Consider the following 11,700-nt stretch of genomic DNA (forward strand, 5'->3'; position numbering starts at 1 on the left):
GTCTTCAGGTGGCTTACAAAAGTGCTTTAGAAAGTTTCAATATAAGTTGAGGATTTTTAATGGAAAAAGTCCTTATTTGCTAACCAGACTTGCTTCATATGCTGATACATAAACACACACGGTTGTCAAGCTACATTTGCCCTGGCAAATGCAAACTTCAAATTTCTAGAACTGTGTATATTTCAATTCTTGACCACAGTTTAACATTAGTGTATTTTTTGTTACTTTTTAAAACACTACAGTGATTAATGACAGTGAAAGAAACACACTGCATGTGTTTACTTTGATGTGTTTCACATGAATATGTTAAAATATACACACTAAATGTGAGTTTCAAAATTTAAAACAAAAAGCAAAACAAAACAAAAAAAACCCCAAAGGAACTTTTAGCGCTCACTTGCTCTGCTTTCTTCATGCATAGATTTATGAACACTGGGAATGAGTCCAGCTGAGTGCTAAGTTGCATCTTGTATAATGTGAACAATTAAGTAGAAGATCCTTCCTAATGTAGCTCTTTTTAATGAAGTTCCCATCTTTATTTAGTTGATATGTACTTTTCCTAACCTTCTAGTAACACACTGAATTTATCCAACCCCGCTAAGCCTAGAAGGCACATGCACTCAGTGTAACAAACCCAAGAGATACAGCCTCCCGTCTCTTCCTCACCAGTCCCCTGCCTTCCCAACTCAGATAACTGCCCTCCATCATTAAGGCCTGCCCCGTGCTATCCCAGGCTCAGCACCCTCTGCTCTGCCCCTTTGTATACGCAGCCTGGCCCGGCAACTGCCTTGGCTCAGCCAGTAGCTCTTCCCCACGTGAAAAGAAGCACTGCTCTGCCCATTTACTTCTTTGGTCCTTCCCAAGCTCCACAGGGTTATCACTGTGCAGAGGACAGACGTGATCATACCCTAATGAACAGTCTGAGTTGCGGCCTTCAGTCCCAGTATCTCGTGCTGGTGGGATCAGAGTATACGTCCCATTCTCCACACAGCTGCCACAGAATATGGTTTCCCAGAAGGGACACACATATGCGTGCACACACAAGAAGAATGGAAGAATTGGGCAAAGGCAAAAGTGGTTTCTTTGAGTTTCTTTTATGTTCAGTTTCCTCAAAATGTAGGCAATACCCCACTCTATTTCCAGAAGCATCTGAAGTATATTTTTGTTACAGATTGGCTCTACTAGATGTCAAGTTGGCAGATAAAAAGAGGCAATTGGGAGAATGCCTGCTTGGAAAACTGGATGCAATATAAGCGTGGCCTTAAGGGTGAAGAAGGCCCTATTTATCTGAATTTAAACACTTCATGAGTAGAAAAATGCTGAGCAAGGGATTTTTGAAGTTAGGTGTCCAAACCTATCTTGTGTGCGTTCTGGTCTTTAGCCAGGAAAGGTAGCTGGATTTCTTTAATGTCATTAGATTTATCAGTCCTTGTATACGCGCAAGGATCTCTTATAGCTAAATAAATTAAAGACTTCTTAAAAAGCAGTACTGTAGCAATTTTCTAGCAAAACTAAGAGTTAAAGCACATCTTTTTTTTTTTCTTAGTTTTAAGATCCACATCCAGATAAGAAACAATCTTACAGAAAATAAGCAGACAAAAGGGACATTACAGGAAGAGCTTTTTTGTTAAATCCTAAAGGAAAACATCAGATGATTGCCACTACACTTACTGTAACATTTTCCATAGCTCAGCCCTGAGAAACTTGTTCATCTACAAGAATAACAAGTGAGAGAGGTAAGACCTTTCTGACTGAATACTATACTCTCTGCCAACTGCCTTGCAGCTGTAAGCTGCAGGTAACGCAGTCAGTACAGGTCAGCTTACTAACAGATGTGCCAGTACAGCATGTTATTCTCCTAGGACAACATTCACTACAAGGATACAGAAAAAAAACAATACAAGGGTACAGAGGGGCTCAATTAATCCTGTCCCAGGGAAGCATCTCAATTAGCAAGCCACTCTCTAAATTGCCAGGGAAGACAGATGACAGGCATTTCCAGGAGGCACCTGAACCCACCTAAAGCCTAAATCCACCTTTATCATCCCCTGCAAGAATATGCCTCTGTCTCCATTGAGCTTATAGATACCTCCAGCAATGCAGAGTGAATCCAGATGCAGCACCGCTACAGCTATACCAGAGGAGGGAGTTCTGAGGAAAGCAGAGAGTTCTGAAGTGAGCACAATGCAGGACAATTAAATGCCAACAATGGGCTGATAAGTATGTCTACTCTGCTTAAGTTATAGTCTACTGTTTATTCACTATTAACCAAATCACACAATGTCCATCTAAAAATGTGGGTGATATATCCATCAGTTGTACTGGAGTCTACAGACAGAACCTCAGAACCCTGAAGCTGAGGGAAAGATATAAAAGCTTAAACGAAGCTTTCCATTACAGAAAAAGAGAAAAGCCTATCGTATTTCGTGGAGGTCAGACATACAACCAGGCAAATTCTATAAAATATATAAACAGAACAAAGTGAAAATGAACCAGCTGTCAAAGGATTTCTGGCAATAATTTCTTCCACAATGGATAGATATGAAGCACTAACGAATCTGGCCATTAAAAAAAAAAAGCGTTCACTGGTATAGCAACATGAATAAATTGGAAAAGAACATAAAACTCCCACTAAGATCTATGAAACTGTTATGGATGATGCAAGGTCTATTCACCTTTTTTTTTTTTTCTTAAAATTGCTTACAGAATACTATATATAACAGACTAATATCAAGTTATATGGAATTCCCATGCAAAAAGCTGCCAGCCAAGCAAGCAAAAAGGCTGTAAATATCTGTCAATTGCGTAAGAGGAAAAAACCCTCTGAGAGCACAAATTTCCCTACCACCATCACCCTGCAAAAAACAGGATTATTTAAAAGTCTGGAAATATACAGTTAAGATTTCATTTAAAAACAGATATTAAACCATACGTCACCTACACAAGTCTTTTCCATTCCCTTCTTAACTTCTAACCATGCACGAAAGGTGTGTCAAATGGAGACATTATGATGGAGCCCATTAAATGGACATTTTATGGAAGATTTTAAACTATGTAGCCTAAGGGTACAGATATGTCAGATCTAATAATCGTTTTATTTATGTTCTTTTTACAATCAGTCAACCCTAAAGTAAATGGTTTTAATTCAATGCCTGCAGCGTGCCCTGTGTACCACCCAAACTTTTGACAATTTTTATAAACTACAAGGTAATTAACTATTAGCATAATGAATGAATTCAGGTATGCACAGACTGAGGATACAGTTTCATGAATGGCTTCAAGTGACCAAAGATCACAGGCCACTGAAAAGCGCAATCCTGACGTCCCCACCTCTGCTCCCTCCCTGCTGCGCATCTCTGCTGCTTTCTTTCCATCAAAACTAGCAATCTCGTGGCCACACAGCAAGTCAGCTCAGTTCAACAATCCAGCTGAGAAATAACCAGTCACAAAAAAAGCAGTATTAATTTTCACCCAGATCAGTAAGCTATTCTCACTTGCCATATGGTTACATGGTCACCAGTGCAAAGGGACAGAACCCATGGCAGGAGCACATGGCATAGAATACAGTCTACTCTGTATGTGACACTGGGGGTCTTTGACCAGTGTAAGCTAATTAGAAAACTGGATCTTATGTGACTTTACAGAGGTAGGAATGCAAGATATGAGCCACAAGACTACAATGTTGCTTCCCTGGCTTGCAATACTCTCAGGGGAGTACTAAGGCACACAGCTTTATTTACCTCTGTAAACAGCCTTTTGCAGGTGCTTACATATAAGGTATGGCTTTCTATTTACACACACTTGATTTTTGGAAATACCTTCTTAGTTGTTACTCAGTTAGGTTAACTTGATGTTATTTCACCACCTTATCCTCTCCTTGGCCATACATAGTACTAGCTTCAGTGAGGGGACTTTTGCCATGCCTGTTGTAAAAGACAGAATGGTTATCAGTTTGCTAATCACAGCATTTCTTATTTGGTGCCCTAAGGAAGTAACATTTAATGTGATGTAATTTACACCCCTTAAGAACTTTCTGGCTCCCACCTCACCTGAAAATCCTACAATAAAACACCATGATATCTAAAAATGGCATTGTTTTCTATCGAGCAAAATTTTACATGGAACTGCTACTAGATGGCTTGAGTGGTCTTTTGCTCCAATACACAGCTATGTAACACAGCTAAATATCAAGACTTCTGCCTGAGAGCATCTTTTGGCTTCCCCTTATGCTGGCACAGTTCACTTCTTTGGCCAAAAAACCACATGTTCATGGACTCACTGGCAGCAATGGACAGTACTAATTCATCTGTTACTGAAATCTAGATGCGAGGCAGATCATGGAGGGGTTTGAGCTGAATAAGGAGAGGTCAATCTTCAGAAGTTCAAGAACAGGTTATCACTTGAAAGGATAAAAACTTCAGACTTCCCTTCTCAATATTTATAGGGTCAACACTGGTGCAGCTGTATTACTGGCTGAATCAGCCCTATTCCCATGTGCAGAGAGGCCTAAGTTGGCATAAGTTGGTCTCTTCCAAGCCAGATGGCAGAAAGCAGAAGTAGGAGATGGTGTTACACATTAAAACATCTCTTTTCAGTTATTTTATTTGCTATGCTTCCTTCTGGCTCCCCAGCTTGCCAGTTATATCTGCTTTATACGCAGCTGAGCTCAGTATGTCTTTTAAGAGATGACATATAAGAAATGGTGCAAATTACCTGCAGGCAAAAGGCTTTGTTCAGGAGATGCAAATGCCAATTCAGGGGGAGGTTTAAGTAAAATGTGCCCAGTCTGTGAACTTCTAAAACAGCGTATTCACATTCACCTTATTAAAAAGATATATAAATATGTGCACATATTTCATATAATCTTGGTAATGTTTTAAGTTAGCTGTTAAAAAATGTACATACTTGTTTACTGTAAACATTATTTCCAAGTTCTTTATCTAAATTATTCCGGAAGTATTAATATTCAAGTATCCTGCTCAATTTTGATATTCATTACAACTTCTGAATCAAACTCTCTAACAGCTCAGCGTTGTGGTCTATTTTGTAGCAGATAAATTGAACTGAATGGAAAAAAAATAATAACACCAAACCTGCCTACTTCAGATTTTAAAGCAAACTACTTTTATGCATTAAGTATTCCACAGCTTCTTTTGCTATGACATCTTCTCTCAATATGACCCAAAATTTTCAAGTCAAATGCTTCCTCTGTTGTTGCACGGAGACAAAGGTTCCTTCGTCTCATTTGAAAGAACGAAGGATTAATTTAATGTCTGCTGATGCCCTATGGTTTGGCATCACAGTCCATTTATTTCTGCCTCCATCTGACTTTTGGCATATGTAAGATTTGTTCAAACAACTTGCCAAGTCTAATGTGAAACTGCTCCTTTTATTTTTAAATAAGTAATTCCTAAAAATAATAGGATTGTTAAATTTCCCTCCCCCTGTGCAATCCTTCCAGTGCTATTCATATGGCAGTTCCCATAAAACAATAAAAAAGCTAATCAATTTACTGTTTAAGAAAACAGCAGACCAAAAAAAACCGTAGTCAACTAAACCTGCTTAGTTCAGAAAAAAAAAGGTTGAAAATAATTTTCAGCTTGCAGCTAACCCCTACTTCTTTTCCTAATACAGACAAACACAAAATAAATTAAATACAGCAGCCTTAACTTTAGGTGTAGAGTACAACACCAGACTTAGAAAACTGCCTTCAATTCCTGACCTCTTTGCTAAAACCAGTGAAGGATATAAATAGTTCCAGTTCTGACATAACACCTATCTCTGAGAAAGTGTACTGAGAAGAGACTGCCCTTCACACCCATCTTGTTAAACAGCTAGTGTGATTTTGGTTGCTACTGGTAAGACCAGTTTGAAGCCATTACATAAGAATGCTTATTTGTTATACAGAGCCCAGATCAGGTCTATGTCACGCACAGTAACTTTATTGCTGCATTTGAGGGGTTTCCAGAGCCCTGCCCTTAGAACCCTACGATTAGGTGGGGTCTCAGTATTATTTCTCTGTCTAGAAAATAATTCTAGTTCTTATGATTTTCAGAGAAAACATTAAAAATGGTAGTTCCATGGGCCCAACTCATAAAGCAACTAGACATTTCCTATATGACTGTAAAAAAAAAAAAAAATCTCATTGGTTCAGGTAGTAGGATCTTAAAAAATGTACATGAATACTCAGTATAAAGCACATCATTAGCCACTTTCTAGCTGTGAGACGGCCAGGTTTTAACCCTGAGGACTAATTCTTTTCCCTCGTACCTGTTCAGTAGCTAGACCAATACAACAAGAAGCCTGTATAGGAAGCTCTACATTCTCAAGTGGGGCTCAGATACATGGGTAATATAACATCCCTGATTATCCAACTACTACGAGAAATGCAAAAAAGTGCAATCTGGAAACTCAGCCACCCACCAATGAAGTCCACGTGGGTCCTTCAGGACTTATTACCACTTCCCGTGTCTCTGTACCACAATTCCTCCAGAACTCCAGATTCGGGAGGTCTTCTTAACCATCGACGTCAACAAAGTAAGTTCAGATCTGGATTTCCAGCCAAGCTAATAAAATCCCCTGGAACGTGGAGCACAGCATAGAAACACCCAAGTGGGTCTGCACAGAGCCAGCTTGGGTCCATCAGGACTTATTAGTTCAGACACTGTCTGAAAGCAGCTGCACTGCAAAGCTGGTCCTGGAAACAGCAGAGATGTGTTAACATGGCACAGCACTTGAACTAATAAAATGTTAGCGCTGAGCTGAGTCTGCTCTAGGTCAAATCTGGTGCCTGTATAGCACAGCATAGTTAATCTGCAACCAGAGAAACTGCCCAAAGAGTTGACTCTATTTCAAGCCCAGCATGCACAGCTCTACCCCTACCCACATGCCCAACTCTTCTGTCCTCATCACCCCCCTCCGTATGACCAATCCCTCTTCCTGTTTGTTAATTCTTTTCTCCCTTGACTCTTCATATCCATTTCTCAAGCCTCCTCTAAATGTCCATGACAAGGCTGCACAATGTACACCAGCAGCTTCCAGCCCTTCAGGAGTGATTAACTTGGTTACCACCCTCTCCTCATCCTACCTTCTCCACCAGACCAACTTTTCCTAACTCCTCTCCCCCTGACTTCTGGCTTTCCCCTTTGTCCTGCCCTTGGTGTTTCAATCCCCAACATAGGAACAATTATGCCTATAAAAACAAAACAAAAAGATGGTCATATTGGCATATCAGATCATCCTGTATCTGTGGGGGAAAAAAAAAAAGTTACAGCAGAAACACCACCACAAGAGCTTTTACCAGGACAAAGGCAGGCTACCACTTCTAAAGGTAAAATTTGCTACCTCATGCAGAAGTTGCTTACCAGCCAGCCCAGATATGACTGCCTGAGGCTCTCCTTTTCCCCTCCTTTTCCCTTGCATGATTGTCCCATGCCAAACAGCCTGAGTGTCTTGGTGTGGCAAAGGGCTGGTGAGAGCAAAGGCTTGTCATCAGGCTGCTGACAAAAACAATGAATGAGGAAAGAATGCCATAGGAAAGAATGAGGGTAGCAAAGACTGATTCAAATTAAGCACAGGGTGACTGGCCGTCTGACTGAACATCAACTCTGCCTCTCAACTCAGGTAACTCTGCTCCCTCTTACCACCTTCATTCACCTCTACAATCATACCTGCTGAGCTGTGTGGTTTGTAGCTCTGTCCTGTGTGAAGGCAAAATGCAAGGTCCTGCACCTGGGTCAGGGCAATCCCAAGCACAAATACAGGCTGGGTGAAGGATGGATTGCGAGTAGCCCTGAGGAGGACTTGGGGATGTTGGTGGATGAGAAGCTCAACATGAGCTAGCAACGGGCACTTACAGCCCAGAGGGCCAACTGTACCCTAGACTCAAAAGAAGCGTGGCCAGCAGGTCAAGGGAGGTGATTCTGCCCCTCTACTCCACTATCGTGAGAACCCACCTGTAGTATTGCGTCCAGCTTTGGAGTCCTCAGCACAAGAAGGACATGGACCTGTTGGAACTGATCCAGAGGAGGGCCACAAAGATAATCAGAGGGCTGGAGCACCTCTCCTACAAAGGCAGGCTGAGAGAGTTGGGGTTCTTCAGCCTGGAGAAGAGGAGACTCCAGGGAGACCTTATAGCAGCCTTCGGGTATCTGAAGGGCGCCTACAAGAAAGCTGGAGAGGGACTTTTTAGAAGCGCATGTAGTGATAGAATGAGGGGTAATGGGTTCAAACTGAAAGAGAGTAGATTTACATTAGATATTAGGAAGAAATTTTTCACTATGAGGGTGGTGAAGCACTGGAACAGGTTGCCCAGAGAAGCTGTGGAGGCCCCATCCCTGGAAGTGTTCAAGGCCAGGTTGTACGGGGCTTTGAGCAACCTGGTCTAGTGGGAGGTGTCCCTGTCCGTGACAGGGGGTTGAACTACATGATCTTTAAGGTCCCTTCCAACCTAAACCATTCTATGATTCTGTGATGATGTGTAGGCATGAGATGGACACTAATGATCAAAGTTTTACAGTACTGTAAATATAGAGTTAACCACTTGCAACAGAAAGTGACAGAGTCTGGCCCTTTAGAACAGTTCAAGAGGGCTGGGATAACATGTATCATTGGCAAAATAAACACTCCAACCGCATTACTCCTCTAGCCCTAATCATGACTTCAACAAAGAACATAAGCAGTTCTACCCAACAGAGGAGACTCCTTGTTTCTGAGCTGTTTCCGGAACACTGAAATCAATATAAAAATTAAGAAATCAGAAACAAAATTGCAATTTATCGCCTCAGTCATCAAATATGCTCTGAAGAGCAGAGCAGCAATTTATTGTCTATGCAATATAACAGTGTATAAATGTACTGCAACAAGGAAATTAGTAATAATTTTATAACCTTCAATACTAAAGCAGACAAGCATGATCTGCTCACTTTCTATGGCAATTGGAAAACGAAATCTGCCTGCTTTTTAGCTGCTGTGTTCCAGATATCAACCCAATGTTGTCAATCGCTGAAGTCCAAACAAGAAAGAATCTCACCTTTCTCCAATATGTGCTTTTTACACAGTTAAGTGTTTCTACATGTCACATAAGCAGCAAAACCACGGTCAGAGACTTGTGCAAAACCAGACAGACTTTCAGAAGGATGTAATAACTAAGGAATCAGAGCAACACATGCATCATTGTTCAAAACTCCAGCCATATCTTTGCCTTGTTCTAGGAAGGTACTGTTGAACCTCTAACAGTCTGAATGATTGAAAAATACTGACACGTAAGAAAGCAAGTTTTGGTTCTCATTGTTTTACTTCTGTACTTCTGATAGACCTCATACTTTTTTAGATTAAGATATCTAGCCTCTGTGCAGAACTAGTCACCATCTCCATCCATACAGGAACTTTTACGATGTCACAATCAAAGTAAGACAAATGGCATATATCCAAGTGGAGACACTATTAGGTTTTGTAGGCTGGTATACATTATTAACCTTACAATCTGTTCCAGGAGGCAGACTATCCAGTTAAGTAGTTCAAACTAACACAAGCACTTGAAACCAGGACCTTAGAAAGTGCCTATATTACAAGAAAAGTTTTGGAGTTTCTTGCACAGCAATAACACACACCTTGCTCCTTCCTCCCACTATGCACAGGATAATGGCCACAGATACAAGAAGATCAACAGGCTATTTACACCTAGAAGGTGTTGGTAGACTTACTAACAAATGGTATTAAACTCACTTCCAAAACCAGATCCTGCAATTATTTTTGCAGTCATTTTTATGCATGTATGTAGCATAATGCCATGCAAGCGTGAAGATATGAATTGCCATATGAATACAATTTAACATAGTCAAAGAAAAAACATTTTTGTTATGTATCTTCATTCCTAAAAATAATCAGGTCTTCCTACTATAAATTCTGCTAAATGGCAATGAACAACTGACATCCATTCAACAAAGCAGTTAAGGAATGCAAAACTTTGAAAAGTGATAGACGCTACCTTTAAAAATCTTTTCTGAAAAAAACGTTAAAACCAAACTAAAATCATTAAATCTATTTCATTTCAGCAATCCTATTCACAGTATTGGCAAGTCTCATCAGCTGTGGAATTCTGAAATTATCAGCCACAGGCTTTTTTTTTAAAATCACTGTGGGCTTTGAGGTACTACTAAGGCTTAATAAACTTTCTTACAGGTCTGGAGTACTATATAAATTTTGTCAGAGCTATGCTGGCATAATTGGTAATACAAACTGTCTGGCTTCATGAAAGTTACAAGCTCTGGCTCCAATCCTGCAAACGCTTACTGAAGAATTTAACTTACTGCGCAGAACTGACTACTCATGCATAAGTTAAGCATATTTGTAAATATTTGCACAGTATGGACATCTGTTGGCAGAGCCAGTCATCTGATAGAAGATTCTGATTTAAATCCTAGTCTGCAGAGAGTCAATATTAAAAAAAAAGGAATTCCTCACTTATAAATTCCTTTCTTAGGCATCAAGCATGTCAGATACCAAAGGGTGGAATTGAAAAGTTAAAAACAGAGGAAGAGAGGAATCAGTGAAATCATAACAATTGGGTTTGTTTCTCATATAACTAGAGAAGCCTGGCTTCTTACAGCTGCGTGTCTCAAGACTGAGCTCCTGCCTACTTTCAGCCTTTGCTGAACCAAGCTCTTGCAATACCTTTCCTTCAGTGGTGCCATTTATAGCATTTCTCACACCATCCCAGACATTTTCACAAAGCTCATAAAATTACCCCAAAAAGCTCCTCCTTTTTATCAGGTTTAGATGAAATTAACACTCAAAAGTTTTGGGTGGGATAAGAAACAGGCACAGTACAAAGCTGACCCACAGATAACTGTGGAAGTTGCATTTCCTTAGGAAAGCAAACTAAAAAAAAGCACTTATAAAATGCCTCCTTCCTCTCAGTGTCTCAGAGTTTGAGCACATCCTGTTTCACGCATCCTCTTTAACACAAAAACTTTTTGTGATCTGTGAATCTATAATTTTAAAACTGGACGCTAGACAAAAAGAAAAATGTAAAGGGGGAAAGGCACCTTCCCATTTATTGAGCGCTAAGTGAGAGAAACTGAGCCTACACAGTGTTTAAGGCCTTGTGTATATTGCATCCACAGAGCTGCCACGCAGAGGTCTGCATCTTTAGACTACAGAGAGGAAGAGCTGAGGAGATCTCACTCTGGCTTAGGACTTCTGGGTTGCACGGAGTTTGTTTTAAAGCTGAGGCTTAGGGCACAAAACCGTTTCCTTCAAAAAAAAAAGAAAAAAAAAAAAAAAGGCAGGAAGGGACTAATGGGATGGAGGCAAGGCGGGCTGCCAGCAGCAGGGAGACGACGGCGAGGCTCCATCAGGGACCTCAGTGACAAGACCTCTCTTCTACAGCTCCTCTCCCCAGGGCTCACGACGCTGTTTGCAACCCAGGGGCGAGCTGACCTTTGGAAAACCCTAATGACACACAAAAATAAAAAGCAGAAGATGCACTGAGGGAAGTAGGGTCCCTAGGGAGGATAAGGGGGGTGGGGGTGGGGTGGGGTGTCATCTGTAGGGCCTTGTGTAAAGGCTGTGTCTCAAAACGTCCTTACCACACCAGGGCTGGGGCTGGCTGCACACAGCAACCCAGAGACCTGCCCCAGCCCTCGGAGAAGGCCACCCGCCTCCTGCCCGAGCGACGGACCGGCCCCGCCACGCCAG

General features: G+C 41.1%; 1 protein-coding gene across 1 annotated transcript in view; it reads right to left on the bottom strand.

Annotated features, from left to right (window-relative positions):
* RNASEH2B (ribonuclease H2, subunit B) overlaps positions 1-11,700 on the bottom strand; it is a 41,188-nt gene that overhangs the window by 27,856 nt on the left and 1,632 nt on the right. The window contains 2 exon segments of the mRNA XM_009882390.1: positions 2,280-2,328; positions 7,323-7,340. Of these exon segments, the coding sequence (XP_009880692.1) occupies positions 2,280-2,328; positions 7,323-7,340 (67 nt within the window).

The sequence above is a fragment of the Charadrius vociferus genome, unplaced genomic scaffold, assembly GCF_000708025.1.
Source record: "Charadrius vociferus isolate BGI_N301 unplaced genomic scaffold, ASM70802v2 scaffold263, whole genome shotgun sequence".
Lineage (NCBI taxonomy): Eukaryota > Metazoa > Chordata > Aves > Charadriiformes > Charadriidae > Charadrius > Charadrius vociferus.